The 22,862-nt window shown below is 34.8% G+C and overlaps 3 protein-coding genes, 1 long non-coding RNA gene and 1 pseudogene across 4 annotated transcripts; 3 read left to right on the forward strand and 2 right to left on the reverse strand.

The window, feature by feature from the left end:
- Positions 1 to 104: 104 nt before the first annotated feature.
- On the reverse strand, positions 105 to 3,251 carry LOC131990141 (E3 ubiquitin-protein ligase RNF19B-like). The gene is made up of 4 exons (XM_059355541.1): positions 2,369 to 3,251; positions 1,516 to 1,616; positions 1,277 to 1,426; positions 105 to 1,168 (listed from the first exon to the last, which is right to left on the reverse strand). Exons 1-4 carry the CDS (start codon positions 3,249 to 3,251, stop codon positions 710 to 712), a joined length of 1,593 nt encoding a protein of 530 aa, XP_059211524.1. The 3' UTR covers positions 105 to 709.
- A 122-nt stretch (positions 3,252 to 3,373) lies between these two features.
- On the forward strand, positions 3,374 to 4,517 carry LOC131989916 (ubiquitin-ribosomal protein eL40 fusion protein-like). Its single transcript, XM_059355276.1, has 2 exons — positions 3,374 to 3,613; positions 4,187 to 4,517. Exons 1-2 carry the CDS (start codon positions 3,481 to 3,483, stop codon positions 4,306 to 4,308), a joined length of 255 nt encoding a protein of 84 aa, XP_059211259.1. The 5' UTR covers positions 3,374 to 3,480; the 3' UTR covers positions 4,309 to 4,517.
- A 7,860-nt stretch (positions 4,518 to 12,377) lies between these two features.
- Positions 12,378 to 12,930, forward strand: LOC131989051 (uncharacterized). The gene is made up of 3 exons (XR_009395920.1): positions 12,378 to 12,470; positions 12,603 to 12,673; positions 12,756 to 12,930. It is a non-coding gene; the product is annotated as an uncharacterized LOC131989051 (long non-coding RNA).
- A 1,152-nt stretch (positions 12,931 to 14,082) lies between these two features.
- LOC131990142 (putative ubiquitin carboxyl-terminal hydrolase 50) lies at positions 14,083 to 15,515 on the forward strand. The gene is made up of 6 exons (XM_059355542.1): positions 14,083 to 14,127; positions 14,251 to 14,379; positions 14,629 to 14,757; positions 14,858 to 14,889; positions 15,180 to 15,211; positions 15,457 to 15,515. The coding sequence occupies exons 1-6, from the start codon at positions 14,083 to 14,085 to the stop codon at positions 15,462 to 15,464; spliced, it is 375 nt and encodes a 124-aa protein (XP_059211525.1). The 3' UTR covers positions 15,465 to 15,515.
- A 4,300-nt stretch (positions 15,516 to 19,815) lies between these two features.
- LOC131990144 (uncharacterized) lies at positions 19,816 to 21,379 on the reverse strand (annotated as a pseudogene).
- Positions 21,380 to 22,862: the final 1,483 nt, after the last annotated feature.

The following is a 22,862-nucleotide window of genomic DNA, read 5'->3' on the forward strand; positions in this document are numbered from 1 at the left end:
AAAACAACAGTAGCTTTGATTACTTGCTTTATTTTCTGTCTCTGTGATTATTTTTATATTAAAAGAGGAATAATGAATTCCAATAATTAAATTTTTTATTGAATGACTTGCTTCCTGCCCTACACATACTGATAATAAATGATGATACAATAGCATAATGAGGAAAAACATGGCAAAACAAACAGTAAATAAAACATTAACAGAATTAATTGTGATAGTATATATTGACTGTGACACAGAAAACATTATATACATTTACATTATAGATGTTAAACGATCTGTTAACAATTGCACTGGAAATAGTAAAATTAATGTATATTTGTGCACATTTTTACATTTGTACAGAGAAATTATCTTTTAGGTTCAAAATTGTTATCGAGCTGAGAATCATTGTTGTATACTGATTTATTGTTACAAGACAAAGACAGTTCACCCAGAAAGTTTCATGTTAAGTTTATCTGCTCCACTATCTACTGTTTAATCATTACTGAAGTGGTCTGTACATTTAAAAAAAAAAGGATTAGTAATAGTCGTAGTATAGGTATTATAAATAATTTAGGAAGAAATATGGCCAAATGTGCTTACAGAGGCTAAATCTTTTATCAAGCTCACAACCAAACAGTCACTATAAAGGGTTTATAAAATAAATTCAAATCACAGTAAATATTTTTTTTTTCTTTTTAAATCAACAGAAGTTATTGCACACAGCCTACTTCCTGTTCCATACAGGTATGGAGGTCTGTCTTGGTGCTACACCAGTGGAGCAAACTTTAATTAATGAGTTATTGCCCACCTTCTCACACTCTACAGTGAGCTTCAGACACACTAAACAGAACTTCACCTTACATCGAGAACATGTGATGTGTTTACATCTGGTTCCGTCATGCTCCACCAGCAAACCACAGGTGGGACAGGCTCGGGTGGAGGGACAGCCAGTGACCCCCTTCACAACTTTGAATCTGATTTCAGGGCAGGTTCTCAGTATTTCCAGTGGGCTGTGACACTCATCATTTTCACAGTGACCAGAACGTGGTGCTGGACCTTTCCATTCATTCAAACACTGCCAGCAGAATGTAAAGGCCTTATTTTGTCTGGCCGTGCACGATATGCAGTAGACCTGTAGATTATTCAGGTCAGTTCTCACCACAGCAGACTTGCAGCCAGGACACTGTGAAGTGGAGTTGGTTGAAAAAACAAAGGGGTTCAGTTTTTTCGAGTTTTTGAAAGATTTTTGTACAATGTACAGACAACCGTTGATCAATAGTGTAATACTTACTGATTTGACATCCAAGTAATTCTTGGCAGCGTAATCATACATTTTCTTTTCAAAGTACTCCATCTCTTCAGGGGTCAGAAGAGCCATTTTACGGACCTCCTCATACGGCCACTCAGCTTTACAGTGACCACACACAAATCTACCCTTACCCTTTGGGATAGAAAAGAGATAGAATAAGTCAAACTTTCATTTCATTTTGATTATTATTATTTTTTTTTTTAAATGAACTGATACCTTACCTTGTCCAGCTGATGGCGACACCAGATGGTGAGAGACATTGGAGTGACAGTGTGACCGCAGGACATCTTGGCTCTGAGAGACTTAAATTCATTGCACTCAACTATGAGACACACACAAACGAGTGTTACTGGATTCCTCTGACAACGTTAATAATGTGAAGTGGTTAATCGTGTAAAGCAGACCACAACTTGTTCACCATTTATATTAATGACATTGTCTAAATAAACATCCCAATAATGGTTCCAACATACAACTGCTTACAGAATGTAAATACACTTAAACACCACATTGACACATTTTCTATCAGTGCTCAGCACTGAGGAGCTCCCTCAGCCCTTTGACCTCTGGACTCATTCTGCTCTTAGATTTATTACCAGTGATGGTTACAATCCTCATCATTTTAACTTGTATGATAAAGTGGGCTGGCCCTCTCTGGCATATACTGTAGGTGAAAGAAACTAAATACTTGACTGGAATTATGGACACTACTTGACCCAATCAAACGATTGGTTTACTCACAGCTCAGGCTGAGGATCAATGTACCCAGAACATTTAGTCAGTTTTGTAGCTTGATTGCAGACCTGCCTGCAACAGTTTGCAGCTGTTTTTAACTTGGATCTTTTTAAATTGCATTTTTACTTATTTATGTATTTTGTCTGTTGTCTGTATTTCAAATTTGTATTTCTGTACTGTTGGTAAGTTTACTCATCACTGTAAATGAGGGAAACCTCAGTGCCTTGTGAGTTTAAAAGTAAAAGTGTGCAAAGTTCCTCATGTCACAGAATGACATACTATAAATTATTCAAGATCATCTTGATAAATTAAAAAAACTCAGATTTGCTGGGTACTTACAATCCATATCATCATCTCCATCGACAAAATGAAGTGTGAAGTCCTGGAAGTCATAAAACTTCTCTGCCGGTGGTTCAATGTTTGGTTGTCCGGTAACACTTCTCTTTACAGTTGCTGGATTGATTCTTGGTTGTTGGGTAACACTTCTCTTTACAGTTGCTGGATTGATTCTTGGTTGTTGGGTAACACTTCTCTTTACAGTTGCTGGATTGATTCTTGGTTGTTGGGTAACACTTCTCTTTACAGTTGCTGGATTGATTCTTGGTTGTTGGGTAACACTTCTCTTTACAGTTCCTGGATTGATTCTTGGTTGTCGGGTAACCCTTCTCTTTACAGTTCCTGGATTGTTTCTTGGTTGTTCGGTGTCACTTGCCTCTACAGTTGCTGGATTGTTGCTCAGTTGTCCAGTATCAGTTCTCTTTACAGTTGCTGCATTGTTGCTCAGTTGTCCAGTATCAGTTCTCTTTACAGTTGCTGCATTGTTGCTCAGTTGTCCAGTATCAGTTCTCTTTACAGTTGCTGCATTGTTGCTCAGTTGTCCAGTATCACTTGTCTTTACAGTTGCTGCATTGTTGCTCAGTTGTCCAGTATCACTTCTCTGCACACTTTTCAAATTGGCGCTCTGCTGTTGACCTAACTGTTCAGCTACCGAATTGCAACTCAGATTATTGGATTTAGGTGCTAAATTGCTTAATTTCTCATAATACCCTGTCTTTTGTTGAGTTGTCGCACTGCTTGGATGTGCAGAATCCCTTCGCTGCTGTTCAGTTACCAAATTATAGCTCAGATTTTGAGAATCGCTGTTTTTTTTCTGTTCATTTGGTGAATTCCTCAAAGGTCCTGATTCAGTCTTCATTTCCTCCTTTGTAGATTTTGAGCCCATCTTGACTCCGTGTGTTCTCCTTCTGCTACACAACAACAAAGACTGAAGAGGAGACAGAGGTTTTATCAAAGGATCATTAGCGGTCATGTGATTTTCAGACTGATGACGTATCATTTTAAAATTAGAAATAACAAACACCCTGTATTTTAGCTTTCGCTTCTTATGCATCGGGGTGGTTTGCACCTGAACCAAATTAAACAAACTCCTCATACAGTCCTCACTGAGAATAATGAAATTTCAGCTGAACGTAGTTGGACCCACAGGAAACGACAAGATCGTCAATCTGTGCGACACTGAGGAGGAGATGAAGCTTTTCACTGTGGAGCAACTAAAAACGGAAATTACTGAACAACTAGACATCGGTACGTCTAATGTTTCTTCTCTTGGTAATGTGTAGGCCTACATATTTCACTTTTATCTTTTAAATAAAACCCAATATACGCGAAAGCTTACTTTACATAGATCATAATTAACAGTCATTAAAAACCGCTTTTATCGTTTAAATGACACTTAACAACATGATAAATAAACCTATCAAACAACGTATTATGAACGGTATGGCTATGTCCAAAATCTGTTAATGGATAGACTGCGTCACTATTTCAGCTAACAGCCGAATAGTAATAGTTATAATAACTTATAATCAAATTATTATTATTATTATTATTATTATTATTATTATTATTATTATTATTAATAATAATAATAATAATAATAATAATAATAATAATAAAGCTATCAAGTGAAAGCTTCTGTGAATGCAGTTGGCGACATGAGTTAAAAAGTTAATTTACAATTTATACGACAGAGTGACAGTTCGATCACAGTAGTGATAATCGGCTCGTGCTGCAAGGCTGCATGATATCTTTGCATAGGCATTGACGCGTTATCTTCTCCCTTAACTGTGTTGATGAGTTAAGTCTTTTTCTGCACAGATGAGGACATCCGAATGGTCTACGGAAACAAGCAGCTGGAGGAGTCATCCCTGCTGATCTCCTACGGGATCCAACACCTTTCCACCATCCACACCGTGGTGAAGCTGCCCGGAGGCGTCTGACGCGATGAAGAAGCAGAAAAAAACCAAACATCTGAGATTCTGAACTACTCTGCCACGATCCAACCAAAAATCATAAAACATTGCATTTTAATGCTGTCCTTGTAGATGCACTTTATCATATGCCTGAATAAATGTCCTAAACATACTGACGTATTTCACAGAATTTTATTTTTGAGGGGTAGTCCTTTATACCCTTTTATTTTATTTATATGAGAAATAATTTAGTTGTATTTTACGAGAGAGCTTTTATTTGTTTGATGAGCAGTTTATTTGTTAATTCACTTTTAAAGCTTTGCACATATCGTGATATAAAGGTGGAAAGATTTCAGTGGAAGAGAAATGGCATGAATGTAGTTATACTGTAGCCGTCAGGGGGTGGATGAAGACTATGAGAACAAAGATGTGTTTACTTTTTTTAATTTGCTTCATTTATTTGCACAAGTAACACAACGATAAATCACAAAACTTCAGTGGCAGAAACATTTAGAAAAAGACATGAGTAAACATATAAAATATGTTGGGACATATTCTAAAACCAAGATCCTCTTTATCTGATCAGTGAATTTATTAAACGTTATTAGCACCTAATCAGGCTGAACACAGATTTTTTTCTTAATCATGGTGAAGCAAGGCTCAGTTAGAATATGATTATCACAATATGATAATAAAGTTGGTGGGACAAATGGCAGAAAGACAATATTAAATTAAGATGAGCGTAACTATGGATGATTATCAGCAGGTCGTTATCAGCCCACTCAACTACTGCTGGCTGAAAACATACAGATTTTACAATTTCTTTCTTTTCCTTGAGCTTGCTGAATAAGATTCGGCAAGTCTCTCAAAACAAAACAACTAAAAACCGGTTTGGACTGAAGGAAAGTTTTGCTATTTTACCAGTTAATTAGTTGGACTTAATACCAGGAACATGCTTCGTTATTACTGTCAAGCAGGTAACATTTTTAATCTATTCTTCCGTGAGAAAAATCAAAGGCTCTGTGTTCGTTCCCATAATACCAAGTATAGGTGCTTTTATTGCTGGGTGTGTCAATCACCAATGTTTATTAGCTACTTGTATTAAGACGACAGAGAAGCATCTTGAATTTGGTTTTACCCTGTACCTATGCCAGTTAAACTCTGAGTGAAACTGGCATAGGTGTGTGGTGTGGTGGTGGTGGTGGTGGTGTGTGTGTGTGTGTGTGTGTGTGTGTGTGTGTATTTTCTACCAGAAAACAGGGTACCTTTAAGCAATCAAATAAGCCTACAATTACCATAAAGCAAATTATTAATGAGCACAACAAAATAGCACTATTTCTGAAGTCGATCCTTTTAAATTTACAAGTTATTGCAGACAACTCTAAAATTCTCTTTTTGGAAGAATCAACAAAGAGTTAAACAAAAGAATAATAATGTTTCCTTGGATGTTAAAAGGGTGTTTTGATCAGCAGGAGAACCTATGATTACCTGAATGCTGTTATACTACATTCTGTCAGGTAGAAAAAACAAGGAAGTGGTTAATATGTTCAGTAAATGGTTGGAATAAAACCAAGTACAAAATAATTGCACTGTATTGTGATGGTACTAATATGTAGTATGACCTGATTCCTTTTCTTGTCCTTTTCCAAACCAACATTCTGTTAATGTTTTCAGACTAGCTCTCTGTTTCTGACTGTCTCACATTGGCTCGTTGTTTTCTCTCCAAACATTGGCATAAGTTATAAAATGCTTCCTTTACCATGTCAAATGCATATTTTTAAAGAAATGTTCACGATAACACCTATTTCTCTTTTCTTTTTGCAGTTCACCCCATTTAATTACAGTTGTCACTACACTGTAATTAAAATAATAAAAAAACACGTTGTTTAAAAAAAAAAAAAAACACCCCAAAGGCTGGCAGCAAAATTTGCCAAACACTCGAGTTATTTCTTTTTTACAGATAATTTATTCAAAATTGTGGATAATATACAGTAAATATTTGTATTGTATACATTCATACATATATATATATGCATACATATATATATATATATATATATATATACACACACACACACACACACACACACATACACACAATAAATAAGTGTAAAATTATACCATCTGATTCTTCTCTGTTATTATTTGTCCTTTAGCCTATTTAAAGAAAGAAAAACAATACAATTTTTAACTTGAATCAACAACGCCAATGAACTGATGAAAATGGAAAGATCATTTTATAACAACGTAAAACTATTTAAATAAATAAAATGACAAGATGTCTGATGAAGATCAAACTGTGCTACCTTAACGTTGCCTAATATTTAACAGGTAGGAGGTCGGGCCACTGGGTAAGGCAGAGTGATAAGACATCCTCCACTAAACCTGCTGATGTCATTATGTGAAGACAGCTGTCAGTAAGTAGGCTATTACTAGATCTTTTCGTTCATCACAACTAAAGTAACATCATCTTATTATTTTAAAATGACTCCAAACTGCGATTTGCTTTGAATCCGTGCAGACATTTATTATGTTTTTCTTATTCCCTCATCGGTGTGAACTGTCAGTCACAGCTTGGATTAAAGTGCTGAATATTATACCAAGCGTCGAAACAAACAATGCATGTGTCGCTCCGAAGCATGGAGCTTTGTTTTCTGTTAAATAATTCACTGATCAGGTGTTGTGCCGAGTTGTGCCTGCCCGCCAAGATCTGCAAGCACCTCACGGGAGCGCGCACAACGAAAACTACATTGTTATTATTTCTACGGTACTGAGAATTAAGAGGTAAATCCAAAAGTGATCAGCTACCCAGCCTAATGCACCCCCCCCCCCCCCCCCCTCCCCATTTCATTTTACCTTGTTATTATATGTATGTAATGCACTGTCAATCGAAAACGGTCAAATTATGTCCTGAAAAAAATTACAATGTGCAATGCTCATATTTTCCAGCCGAGATATGCATGCACCCCTTACTGTGTCTCTGGATATCTGGTAGTCAAATGCTCATATTTTAGACTGTTTTGAGTGGACAGTTCATACATTAATACTTACCTGGTTTGAGAAAGGAACGATGCAGATCTCGACAGGTAATAGAATATAGCCCCACCTCCGCATATTTCATCCACATAACTTTTTTTTCAGCCCATATATTGGGCCATTTTCGATTGACAGTGTGAGTTACATACGTATAATAACAAGGTAAAGTGATATTAGGGGGGATGCATGAGGCTGGGTAGCGTTTGCATTTACCTCTTAACACTCAGTAAGGTTGCTTCAAATAGATCTGGGATAGGAATCTAATAAAACACTGATGAGTCTAAATTTTCATAAAATATAGACAACAGGTCATACATCACCACTGATGAAGCCCACAAAGAGGGTTATATCGTTTTAAATTCGGACTTTACCGTAGATATCATCACATTGTAGTTTTCGCTGTAGTTTTTCTCACCGATGTACACAACAATCTCACAACACCTTAACGCAACACACCCTCAAACTTTGTGATGTGCAATCGGCTATTGTAGATTATTTTTTTCGCATTAAAATTTTCTTTTCCGACTACGAATTTCGAAAACACACTAATTTGGAGGTTTTGAATGGGACTGGAATATTATTTATTATTATTTATTGGTTCACTGCGAGTCCCGGACAGTGGTCTGATAAGGTACCACTCTATTAGACTTATGCTTTAGACAGAGAATCACGGTAGTACTGCATACTACAGATTCACAGCATGAACAGGGAAAGCTTCAGTGCTAAAATGCCACTAAACTACTTTTACCTGATGACCTCAACTAGTCGGAGATGTAGTCAAAAGGAGCACGGCCATGCACATCATTAATGAGCTTAAAGTAAAAGATAAAATCAAAAATCAATAAACCAAAATGATCTGCAAACATTTTTCTTTGGGGTGGCTTCCTAACTTCTTAATGGGAAATATAATTTTGTTGTTTGTGATGAAGAAATGATAAAAATGTGTCCCCGACGCACGTGGATTTAATATAGTTTATTCAGAGCTAAGGAAGTGGAGAGGTATAGCGCCACCCACTCACCTGACTGAGTGCCACTAGGCTGATAATTGTGTATTGACATTCTCCAAGTTTAAAGACTAAAATGAAGCTGATAAATAAAATAAAATGAGAAAAAAGTAACACTGTCTTATGTTCAGGAGGAGATGCTAGAGCACAGATGAGCAGATCCAGAAACCGATATCTGGAAGAGCTACTAGAAGCTACAAAGAACAAGATAGTAAAAGGTAAGATGTCGCCTACAGCGGGTCCCGGATATATGTCTCAGCTGACAGATATATATATATATATATATATAATCATCAGATAGCAGTGCTCTGGAAATATAACACAGAAATCAGAAAAGCAGGACAACTGTTGCTAATTCTCCATTTATCTGGATTATATTTATTTTCATATTCATTTGAACTTTTTCACTGCAATCATTAATTATTTCTGTTATTTTGTCTGCATTGAAGCATTGGTTATAACCACATTTGGATAACATTCACAAGTCTATTTTTACATATTTCGAAAATAGGAAGAAAACAAACTTTATCAGAATTTCTATCAGACCAAAAATAAACATTTTCCCTTTTAATCATGTCATCTGTCTATCATCAGTCATGTAATTTGTATTTGTATTTATTTATTTGCACCATAAGAAAAGACAATTACAAAAAACAGAAATGAAACAAGAATAGTAAGTGCGGGAGAGGTTAAAAAACCCGGCTTATAAAAAGCACCTCCCCAAGAAATATACAAAAATTAAAAAATAAATCAACAACAAAAATGAGAGAAAGCAACAACAAAGAACAACAAAAAAGAAAGCAATACAAGTGCCATTTTATAGCACACATACAAAAAGTCAGAAATAAAACATGGGTGTGTATGAACGTAAAATAATTGTATTTGAGTGTATGAGTGTATGAACATGTATAAGATGTGGCCAAACAATATTACAATAACTGAGATGTGGATGAATTAAATACAGTATACTTAAAGCATTCTGAGATATGAAACCACACATTTTTCTGATGATACCAATAGATGTCAATACTTTGTTACTGACAAGTTTAATATGCTCCGACCATGACAACCTCTCATCAATAATACCCCTAAAAATTTGGTAGAGGACACCTGGGTAACATTGTTATCCCCAATAGTGATTTTAGCACTGCATTTACATGCACTTCTCCCTCAAACACACGTCATCTTTATCCTCTCATAGAAAGAGTATTTTCTTTGTGATAACTGTGTTCATTAAATATAACAGATTAAGTCTCTCTCGCAGTGAAGCTATTTCACATTTACACTATGACAACACAAATTGAAGTAATAAACATGGCTGACTCAGAACAGCCGTTATAATCCATGGAGCCATATAACGGTTAACGCGCGCGCCCTTAACTGACGCTGACTTTGTAACGGTTTTTTAACTGATTTTAACTGTTTTTAACTGATGTTAACTGACTTTAACTGTTTTTAACGGATGTTTACTGATTTTAACTGATGTTAACTGATGTTAATTGTTTTTAACTGATGTTAACTGATGTTAATTGATTTTAACTGATGTTAACTGATTTTAACTGTATTTAACGGGTGTTAACTGATTTTAACTGATGTTAGCTGATTTTAACTGGTGTTAACTGATGTTAATTGATTTTAACTGTTTTTAACTGATGTTAACTGTTTTTAACTGATGTTAACTGTTTTTAACGGGTGTTAGCTGATTTTAACTGATGTTAACTGATTTTAACTGCACATTAGCATTAGCTTTTAACATTTCAAACATTTTACCACAACAACTGATTTTCATACATTCAGCCATAACACACGAATGTCCAGGAGCCGAAATAAACCTATTTTATAAAGACTTTTCTTTGTTTCTGTCAAAAACTTTATAATAAAGTCTTTGACAGAAAGTAAGGGCTAAGTAGGCTAACACAGTAATGGTTGACATTGAACAAGTTTTCTCAAAAATAGTCAGGTAGGCTACCTGCCATGATGACACTTAAATATATACAGTTAACGCACTTTTAGCTTCCGAACCACATATCACCGGGGATTCATATTAGTCTATTAACATCTGTAGTCACATAAAAAGTGAGTAACTAACCTGTAAATATCAGATAAATCAGCGGAGCAGGACACCTGTTGCTCTGGTGTCTGTCGCTGGGTGGCAGCACCTGACGCTGCTGGTCAGTGCTGCCACCCAGCGTCCGATTTACGCAACAACATGTCACTGTCAGCTTCTCTGTCTTTTATTATTCTTAATTAGGCAGAATAAAATCAAATAATACAATTGCACTATACTATTTCAATATAATTAAAAATAAAATGTAATTATTTTGTGAGTATCACATATACAACAATATATATATATATATATATATATGTATATTAAAGTATACATTTAGAAAAAAATGAGAAATAAAAAATAACCCTTTCTTATGTTTAGGAGGAGATTCAAGAGCAAAGATAAGCAGATCCAGAAAACGATCTCTGAATGAGGTGGACCAAAGAAAACCTTCTCTGGAAGAACTACTCAAAGCAGCAATGAACAAGAAACCAAAAGGTAAGAAACATGTAGATGTAGTACAACATATTATTGCAGGCCACTAAGTGGATAGGCAACAAAAATAAAAATAAAAGAGTGCTCCACAGTGACTAACTGTGAAGAGCTACTGGTCTTGAGCAAAGTATTTATTATTCTAAAAAAATGTATACCTTGTTGTCAGCACTAAACAGGGAAGAAACTATAGGCTAATTTCATGAAAAAGCATTCTAAAATTAGGATTTTTATTGGCTTCTCCTGTAGTATGTGCTTTTAACTGGTTATTGTTATACAACTATGGTTCCAAAAAAGTTGGGACACTGTAAAATGTAATTAAAAACATAATGCATCAACTTCAGAATTCAGCGTGTATATTTACAAAAATAAAAGTTAATCAGTTTGGAAATTAAATATACCCCCTTTGTACAAATTTCAGCTGAAATATGTCACAGATGATTTGCAAATTATCACATTTCAAGCAGCTTTTTATAATCAGGGTTGTATTTTAGTTAAATAGTTTATTATATTATTTATATGGGTTTTGAATGGTCTAGAAGAATATTGTCGACTGTGACTGACTTCCTTTGTTGTTTGAGTCAAGTGAAGGTATATAGCGCCACCTACTGGACCAGCTGAGGGCCACCAGGCTGAGAACTGTAGTATTGACAGTTTCCAAGTTGAAAGACTGAAATGGAGCTGAGTTGTTTGCATAAATAAAATAAAGTGAGAAAAAAAAACCCCTTTCTTATGTCCAGAAGGAGATTCTAGAGGACAGATGAGCAGTTCCAGAAAACGATCTCAGAATGAGGTGGACTACAAAAAAACATCTCCGGAAGAGCTACAAGAAGCAGCAAAGAACAAGAAACCAAAAAGTAAGAAATATGAAGATGTATTACAACAGATTATTGCAGGCCACTTGGTGGATAGGCAAAAAAAAATAAAAGTAAAAGAGGGTACACAGTGACTAACTGTGAAGAAGTATTGGGCTTGAGGAAAGTTTGTATTATGGTGAACTCGATCTTTGTATTATTTATTTAGGTTTTCGGAATATCTCTAATATTGTTGACTGTGGTTTTCTATTGCTCTATAAGTTTTGGGATATTTTCCCCATTCTGCATATTCCTGTCAAATCTGACATCTACAAGTTAATGGACTGTGTTTCTTTTTTCAAGAAGTTCCTCAGCCACGGAGACTTCAATATGGTTTAAAAAATCAAGGAGCTACATGTTACCTTAACAGTGTCCTCCAAATCCTTTACCAGACATCAGAGATCCATGAGAGGTTTGAGACAAATGTTTTTTATCTGTAACACATAAGTAGCAAGGCAAATATGTCAAATATTTACAGGAAAAACTTTATAGATACAGCAGAGTCTATCCCATAGATGGTGCTCTTTGGTTTGGATATAATGTGTTCAAAAGTTGTCCTTTTTGGCTTGTGACTGAATTTAGTATCAGTTTTAATATCATATTGTTAACACAGACAATAAATAGTTACCAATAAAATATCCTCTTTCTACAGGTTGGAACAAAAGGATCAAGAGCTGAAAGAATTCTTTGAAAAACTGGAAGACAGAACATGTGGAACAGAAAACATCACAAGGAGTTTGGAGATAACTAATGGTAAACTGTGAACAAAAGAAAAGACATTTAAGAGCAGCAGGACAGAAAGTGATATAGCAGCTGTGAGTTAGCTGAAATGCTTTGGTGGAGTGAATGAAGCCTCCTGGGTTAAAATATTCTTGTCATTTTCAGTTTATCAGCAGCGTGACGCACCAGAATGCCTGGAGATGATTTTACGTAAAATCAGCCCAAAGGCCTCTGAGGTGAGAACTTATGAATTATATAATGTTATTTACAGATGAATGAATCAGAAAGCTGTGTTGTAAATTATATTTCCATTTGAAGGTTTTTGAAGGAAGGCTGAGATACACAACAAAATGCTCCCAAGGCCACATCATCATTGAAGAGACGAATCCATTCTGGACTCTTCCACTGTCACTGAAAGACACCAGAGGCAAAACCTACAGCGTGGTAAGCAGCCGCTGGTGTATAAAGGATCAGTTATAAGATAATGATGAACCATAAACATTCAAATATCTAAATTTCCCCAATGCCATTTTGAATTATGGTAGGCACAAGGAAATAATGCATATTGCATCATAAAATGCAATGCATTCCCAGACAAGTTGCCATTTACACCTGCAGTAGGTTGTCAATAAAAAGGTACAAAATATAAAGTAAGCGTAAGTTTGCTAAATACATTAAATAATATTAATAACATTATAAATGTATACATTTATACAAGTCATCTGTATTTTTACTGTACTGTATTTTATTGTGAAGGACAGAAGTACGGTCTGGGTGTATTGATAACGATGATATTTATTTGGCTTACCCAGAAACATCCAATTTCCCCCGAAAAACTCAGCAGCCACCATTGTTTTATTGTTTCACAGTGAGGAGATCCAAGTGTTCGAAGTGGGATACAGTTAGCACACGGCTAATTCACCAGCATTAGCGTCCTTTAGCTGACCCTGGTAAACCCGAGGCTAACGTACACAGATAAGACCATATACAGTTCAAAAGATAAGAAGTTAGACTTTAGATTCACACCATTTAATTAATTGAAAGCATAACATGATTATTTTGTTAGTATTTTATGTGAAATTTGATAGAATGTTAGCCCAACGGTGTCTGTTTTGGGAAACACTACAATAAAAAATGATTTTGTGCGGTGATCCGTCCAACTGAAGCAATAGTTAGCCAGCATGCTAGAACATTAGCTCACAAAAATGATCAGAAGTGCTAAAAATATATTTTATTAACGTCAAACACAATTTGTGTAAAGCTAACTGTGAAAAAGTATTTACTGTATACTGGACAGGAATTATACTGACTTGTCATTTGTAAACAGATATACTTATGACACACTATTGCGCTAAATTAAATGGTCCCTTCAGTGGGCCTCTACTGTGTGGAGTGCATGGATAATCCACCAGGGGGCAGATAATATTTATCAGATAGTCTGCATCAAGTATTGATCATACGATAACAGAGAGGCTGCAGAAAGTTGTATGATGCATGGTGTTATGGAACTCACTTATTTGTCGATGAATAAATAAACAGACATGCAGTGGGTTTTTAGGACAGTGGAGTTTATTGCATTGTATGTTTTTTAAAGGAAAGAAGCTTTGAAAGGATTTTCCAGACAAAATCTTTCAGTGGAGACAACATGGTGTACTGCAACACATGCAAAACGGATACAGACGCATCCAGTGTGAGTTTTCAAAGATCAGCTGCTGTTTAACAAATATCACATTCGATAACATTAATAATTTGTTGACAAATGTCTGTTGAACAACACTTGTAGAGGCTTAATACTCTTTCTTGTTCTGTTTAGGAATGTGAGATGGTGAAATATCCTCAGATTTTGGCTCTGCTCCTCAACAGAATTGAGATTGACTACAACACTATGTCATATGTCAAATCAGACTGTGGTGTGAATGTACCACTCACAATACAGACAAAGGCAAGAGGATGTGATTTTATAATACTTTCTTGTTTACATTATATCGTATACATTTTTCTTTACATTTACTTGCCTATGTATGTTTATATTTATATTGTATATTTTTATATTTTATATATATTTTATTTATAGTCGCACTGCTTTTTGGAGTCAGCTCTCAAATCTCATTGTATAGTGACAATAAAGGCATTCTATTTATGTTCACTTTTAAAGTATGCACCTAACTGTGGTTTATTGTCTTCCTTCCAGAAAAAGGGGTACAGTCTGTATGGGATGGTGAATCACATGGGCAGTCTCAGTGGTGGACATTACACAGCCACCATCCTGTCTGATGAGGACCAAGCCTGGTATGAGTTTAATGACAATCGGGTCAGCAAGGTGATCAAATTAAATTGACAATTAACATTGAAACTTTAAATGTCTATTATAATATTTGAATACTGAATTCTAATGTTCTTATTTTTGTTTAATGGTGCAGGTTGAACCATTTGCAAAAGGCAGCACTTACTAGTATGTTTCATTAATTCTACTCCATCATATCTGACATAGTTGACAAAACAGTGATACCACAAGGTCAATTTAGGTGAGCTTTCAATGGTATCACACAAAAGGTCAAATTTCCCTTTTTTGGAGCAGTTTAAGAACTACTGTAAAGTTGCTTCGACAATCAAAAGCCTCAGAACAGATTGCTGAACTGACCTTATGATGGGATTGTTTGGTCAACTATGAACATTCAAGCTTATATCTAATATCTCATTTACTGTATACTTCATTTTTTGTTTTTCTGTTTAAACAACTAGTTCCCGCTCTGCATATCTGCTCGTGTACAGAGGTAAGATCCCTAAAGCACAAGATAAATAATTTAAGCCTGTATTATTAAAAAGACAAATAATTCGGTTTGCACTGTCTATTCTGTCTACTCTTACACTTTATTTCTCAACTTGGGACTATTTTTTTAATGAAGAACTTGGATCTTGTTGTGCAGTTAGAGTTATATTCCAGTTGAACAGGAACCCCAGGACAAGGTTGTTTTTCAAAATAAAAGCCCAACAAAGTAACTATATGTTTGTATTTTAGGAGAATAAAAGTCAGAGGTAACTGTTCCAACAGGAAACCCAGGACAAGGCTGTTTTTTCAAAAATAAAAGCATCACAAAGTAACTATAAATCTTTGTATTTCACAAGAATAAAAGTCAGAGGTAATTGTTCCAATAGGAAACCCAGGAAAATGATGTTTTTTCAAAATAAAAACCTTGCAAAGTAACTTTATCTTTGTATTTGAGGAGAATAAAAGTCAGAGGTAACTGTTTCAACAGGAAACCCAGGAAAAGACTGTTTTTCAAAATAAACCCCCCACAAAATAACTGTATCTTTATATTTTAGTAGAATTAAAGCCTGAGGGGTAACTGTCTCTTAACAGGAAATCCAAGGGTATGAGTACTTGTTGCAAAGTAAAGTAATTAAATCTTAATAGGAAGTAAAGGATGTGACTGTGTTATAAAACTGTCTGCACACCATCAAAATTCCTGCTTGATTTTCTAGTTAACATATTACTCTTCTCTCCTTTAAAGCCTCAGGTTGTCTGAAACATAAGGTGAAAGAACAACATTCTGTGGATAAAAAAGGAGAACGAGAAAAGCAACTCAAAAGAAAGAGAGAGGATGCTTATGAGGATCAAGAAAACATGCACCTGAAACAAAAACAACCAGTCACAGAAGGCCAGGACATCCAGACCTGTGAGGTTACAAAGGGTACAAACGTTTCCTGCTTTTTCAAACATGCACTTTAGTTCAGGTTTTTGTGGAAGTAAATCAACTTCTTTGTTACTTTACCACCAGGTGCACAGTGTCCCAAGACCTGCTGGAGGTCATCTCGCAACAAAAAAATTGCTATTGGTGTTATGGTTTCTCTCATCGTTCTTGTGCTGTTGGTGATTATTCCTGTTATATTAACAACTAACTAGGGGAGGGTTTATGTCAGTCTCAACATGGGTTCAGAAATGTCACCCAACAACTTTGTAGCAAGATAAAAATGAAATATTTACTCTTCAGAGGCAGTAATGGATAATGTTATTAGCTGTGCTTTTTAATCTTCCTGTATAACATTTATTAAACAGTATGAAAACCATGTGGATGATCAAGGGACACAATTAAGTATTTATACAGTTAATAATTAAAAGATGGGTTGCAGTTTCTTATTAAATATTACAATCAAATACATTTTTGGCAGTTACTCATGTCAAATACATATAAAACTCTCATCCAATTGAGTCAAGAAGTTCTAACATTAACCAAAAAGAACCATTTATGTTATTAAATCAAATAAAAATAAGATTTTTAGATTATAAGAAATGTATGTAACTATAACTAATAAAATTTACCTTATCTACATAAAGAAAAAGCAGGGGGAAAAATGTTTTTTTGTTCCATTTACGCATTTCCATCCAACTTTCCATCCAACAATTTTCTTGGTCTCAGAAAGAATGTACAGTAGTAACAACATTAATTATGAATCTTTACGTCCACATCTCAAACCAAACCACCAACGACCAACTCTGGTGCATAATTATGTCGTAGCCAGTGTGAGTGCAGTCGGAGTCCATTAGCATGTTTAACGCTTTTCATCAAGGTCAAGGAAAAGAGCGTGGGAAAAGAAATAGGAGGTTCATTTTTTGGCGGAAATGTATCAATAATATTCTGAGATATTCCTGATTTTTGTTCTATATCAGCAATACCTTCAAAATTATTCTTCACCAGCTCCCAGCCTGCATATATTCTCATCTACAGAGGTTACAAACGTATATAAATATATAAATACATATAAATATATAATTTATGTTAATGTAGCATTGCAAACTACATAATCTTATTGACTGTGGATCAATACGTCATACGACCCCACCTCAAAAAAGATGTACTATCCTTTTAATAAATCTTTTTTTTTAAAGTTCTGCTTATTATTCTCATGATGTTATGATTATATTAGTAATGATTGAATTATATGCATAGGTTTTATTCAACATTGTTAAATATGAGACTTTAACTCCCTTATTCCACTTTGTTTGTATTTTTCCGTTGCTGTTATTATACATGTTTGCCAAGAGAAACTCATTTTTGAATATTTTTTTCCACCAGATTCAGAGAATTCTGGATCAAATACATAATACATAATGTTTTTTTGTTGTTGCTTGGTTGTTGCTTTGTTGTTACAATCTTGTTATACCTAAACTTATGCTTAACTTATATTATATCCTAAATGAATGGATCTAAGAGCAAAATGATCTGTGGTTTGTAAATATCTTTCAAAGTTGAGAGGATTGAGGGATTATTTTTGTGTGAGGCCCTGTTTTTACGAAAATCCTGCTTGTTCTGCCTCTAAAGAGGAGGAGAGGTTTCTGTTGTGAGTTCAGAAATACAAACAACTAATCTAATCAACAACCTGAAATCATAGTAATCAGGAGTAAAATTATTTTAATTATGAATCGACTTTGCTTTATAATTATTGTGGCCCATTTCAATGTGTTTGACAATAGACTGCCTTTATAGTTGTATGATTTTCATAGTATCACATTTAAAACAAATGAAACACTTTAACTCAGAAATCCATATAGTATCAATCTCATATTTAAAAGCTAATTAAAAAAGCTATATTTAAAGCATGCTAACATTAATCAGAAATGATTAGTCATTTTGTTTGACTGATTCTCATTTTAAATACATGAATACACATGACATCGTTGTTTTTATTTTGATAATAGAAACCTGTATGTTCCATCATTCTGTCATTTTATCAGCTAAATGTTGCTGCAAACTGAAACTTCAAGCTTGTTTGGGTGTAATAATCAGACTGTATAAACATAAATGAAGAAAATAAAATAAGAATAATAAAAAAGCATCAATTTAAACATTTTACTGATTTTATTGAAAGAGGTTTCTTGAGAAATTCTGATATGAAAGTAAAATTGTATCAGGAGTCTCACTTTGTAGATATATAATTCATGATTAGTAACATCAGTAGCTCAATACAGTAATTTCTGTTTACAGTCTAATAAAATATCAGATCAATTTGTCATGTGCAATTTTTAATCAGTGATGGAAGAAGTATTCAGATCCTTTACTTCAGTAAAAGTACTAATACCACACTGTGAAATGACTCCACTACAGTAAAAGTCCTGCTTTCAAAACTTACTGAAGTTAAAGTACAAAAGTATCAGAAAATGAACTTAAAGTATCAAAAGTTAAAGTACTTGTTATGCAGAATGGGCCCACTTAGATTGTTTTATATATTAAAAAATATATTATTGGATTATTATTTTTAATGCATTTATGTAAGTAGTGTTTTACCTACAATGTAGGGATCATTTTAACTACTTTATATACTGTTATGTGGTATAATTTATTTTAAAAAAAAGAATTAAACTTGAAAGTTTGAAAGGTGGAGATTTCTGGTCTTTATAAGATATATATTGTAAACCTCATACATTTTCAGGTTTTCATATATTACAGATAAATAGGGAACAATTTATAACTAATAGTTATTGCCATGAAAATTCCCCAGTTGATTATTAACATTAAGACACGTTTTCTGAGGTTTGTTTGAATGTTAATTTTTATTTTGGTAAATTTAGGAGAAATCTTCTGACACAAATAGACAAAGTTTAGTCAAATTAACACCAAAATGAGTATTTGGAAGTTTTTCTTTCCACAAGTCTAAAACAACATTGGCTTTGATTACTTGCATTATTTTCTGTCTCTGTGATCATTTAATGAAAGAAAAATAATGAATTCCAATAACTTCATTTTTTATTGAATGACTTGTTTCCTGCCAAACACATAATGATAACAAATGATGATACAATAGCATAATGAGGAAAAACATGGCAAAATAAACAGTAAATAAAACATTAACATGATTAAATATGATAGTAAATAATGACTGTGACAAAGAAAACATTATATACATTTACATTATAGATGTTAAAAGATCTGTTAACAATTGCTCTGGAAACTAGGTAGTGAAATTAATGCATTTTTGTGCACATTTTAACATTTGTACAGAGAAATTATCTTTTAAGATAATTAAGTTTAAGTTGGTATATAGCTGAGTATCACTGTTGTATAATGATTTAATGTTACAAGACAAAGAAAGAAAGAAAGTATATCTGCTACCCTGTGTATTGTTTAATCATTATTGAAGGATCAGTAACTGCAGTAGTTTATGTTTTATAAAAAGATTGGAAAAATATGGCCTAATGTGCTTATAAGAGCTATACATTTGATTAAACTCACAACTAAACAGTCACTATAAAAGGGTCTGTTAAATATCTCCAAAAAACAGAAAAGTAAAATAAAGTAAATATAAAGAAATGCAGTAAAGGTGTGGGTTTTTCTTTTTCTGAGAGCAGAGTGTTAAATCAACAGAAGTTATTGCACACCGCCTACTTCCTGTTCCATACAGGTATGGAGGTCTGTCTTGGTGCTAGACTAGTGGCGCAAGGTCTGAAATGTGAGCCTGATTCTAGCATCTGGCAAACTGTAGTGCGCTTCAGACACACTAAACAGAACTCCACTTTACATCGAGGACGTGACATTTTTACATCTAGTTCCGTCATGCTCCACCAGCAAACCACAGGTGGGACAGGCTCGGGTGGAGGGACAGCCAGTGACCCCAGTCACATCATCAAATCTGATTTCAGGGCAGGTTCTCAGTATTTCCAGCGGGTTTTGGCACCCCTCGTTTCCACAGCGGTCAGAACGTGGCGCTGGACCTTTCCATTCCTTCAAACACTGCCAGCAGAATGTAAAGATCGTACGTTTTTTGGCCGTGCACGACATGCAGAAGACCTGTAGATCATTCTGGTCAGTTCTCATCACAGCAGACCTGCAGCCAGGACACTGGGAAGGGTTGGTTGAAAAAAAGATTTTATTCTATTTGATTTACAACAATATAAAGAGAACAGTTTATCAATAGTGTAATACTTACTGATTTGACATCCAAGTAATTCTTGGCAGCGTAATCATACATTTTCTTTTCAAAGTACTTTATTTCTTCAGGGGTCAGAAGAGCCATTTTACGGACCTCCTCATGCGGCCACTCAGCTTTACAGACACCACACACAAATCTGCCCTCACCCTTTGGGATAGAAAAGAAAATAAGTTGAACTTTCATTTTAATAAAAAAAAAAGAACATAGTTACTTTTTAGATCTTGTTTTTGCCAAGTATTTGAATTTAGTTATGAAAATTCACTGATACCTTACCTGGTCCAGCTGTTTGCGACACCAGATGGTGAGAGACATTGGAGTGACAGTGTGACCGCAGGACATCTTGGCTCTGAGAGACTTAAATTCATTGCACTCAACTATGAGACACACACAAACGAGTGTTACTGGATTAGGGTTGCAAAATTCCAGGAATATTCAAAGTTGGAAACTTTCCATGGGAATTAATGGTAATTTATGTAAATAACGGTGAATTTACAAAATGAAGGTGGACTTTTTTGAATGGGTGGGGTTATGGGGATGAGTAATATTCAACTCAACATTCATGTTTTTGTTGTTCAATGAAAGAATTGATTGTTTTATTTGATTGATTTGTTCTACTCACAAATAGATCAGTTGAAATATCATGTTGTTGTTTTTTATTTTTATATTTCCAACATTTCCCAACGTAAAGTTTCTCGAAATTTACCGGAAATTATCATATCATCAGTGTATCGTCAGTTGCTCAAAGTCAAATCACAGGATGAGGTAATAATATTCTTTAAGATAATCTTGATAAATTTGAAATACTTATTCAGATTTGTTGGGTACTTACAATCCATGTCATCATCTCCATCAACAAAAACCAGTGTGGTGTCTTCGGGGTCATAAAGCTTCTCCGGTCCAGTTGCTGCATTGTTGCTCTGTTGTCCAGCATCACTAACCCTCTGCTCAGGTGTCACATTGTTGCGCTGCTGTTGAGAATCCCTCCTCATCTGTTCAATTAAAGCTCTGGTCCTCATCTGTTCAATTAAAGCTCTGGTCCTATGTATACGTAGGCGTATCAAAGCTTCAAGTGCCAAAACGTTCATCAGCTCTTCAATTTCCACATCCATTCCATGTATTCATTCTGATATAGGTACACTATGTTATATGTATTATGCTGTACACTAATATTTGATACATGAACTACAAGCAAGGTAATGGTCTCAGAACATCAGTGCTGATTGTCTCCCTGTGTTTTCTTTCATTTTCTTATTTTCATTTCTTCACACACACACACACACACACACACACACACACACACACACACACACACACACACACACCTTTCTGCGAGACAAATATTGTCTGGGTGCACATGGAAATTGAGAAACTCCCTGAAACAATTACGGGAAAATTAATCAGGTAATTTTACAAATATAAAAAAAATGCGCACACTCACCATTTGCTTTGTGTTATATCAGGGCACTTTAACAATATTGTGTTGTAAACTGAAGCAGTCATTTAAATAAGCTACATGAAATTTGCATTTATTATATGGTATTAAAATTTTGATTGTTATTGGAAGCCCAAAGACAATTCTGAAAACCATAATGACTGAAAGTAAAATAAAAGTTGTGGGTTGGGGCATGTTCATTTAATTCAATGAGGGTTTTATTGCCCATGCTTTTTAAAAAATGTTTCGTTAATCAATGTTGTTAAAACAAAGATGTATGCTTAAAGGCGCCACAAGGGGGCGCCCCCTACCAATTTGGCGCCCTAGGCAGCCGCCTTGGTGGCCTGTAGGAATAACCGGCCCTGATTTGAGCACAGAGGTGATAAAGGACTCCCTTAGCTGTGGTATTGAGTTAAGTCTCTTTTTTTTTGTACAGCTGCTGCAATCCGACTGGTCTACGGGACCAAGCAGCTGGAGGAGTCAGACCTGCTGATCTTCTACGGGATCCAACACCTTTCCACCATCCACGTCGTTATAAAGCTGCCCGGAAGAGTCTGATGAGATGAAGGAGCAGAAAAAACTCCAAACACCAGAGACTCTAAACGACGATCCGACCAAAAAAAACATTGCATTTAAATGATGTCCTTGTGGATGCACTCTGTGTACTTTATCATATGCCTGAATAAATGTCCTAAACATACTGACGTATTTCACAGCATTTTATTTTTGAGGGGTAACCCTCTGAAGCAGAGGGCTTTTTATTTAAAGAAAATACATTTTACTCACTGTGGTCTTGTATTTCTCTTCAATATATATATATATATATATATATATATATATATATATATATATATATATATATATATATAATATAATATAATTTATAGATACAACACTTTTCCAAGTAGCCCCAAGTGTCATGAATATTGTGTTGTGTCCCAACACGCAATACATATTGAACTATTTACATTTTTACAACCTCTCCTGTAGAATAAAGTTATTTTTTTTCTTTCTGCAATAAACAGTGTATCTTTAGAGATCTAAAACATAGATTTTAAACCGTCCGG

The sequence above is a fragment of the Centropristis striata genome, chromosome 17, assembly GCF_030273125.1.
Source record: "Centropristis striata isolate RG_2023a ecotype Rhode Island chromosome 17, C.striata_1.0, whole genome shotgun sequence".
In the NCBI taxonomy this organism is placed as follows: Eukaryota; Metazoa; Chordata; class Actinopteri; order Perciformes; family Serranidae; genus Centropristis; species Centropristis striata.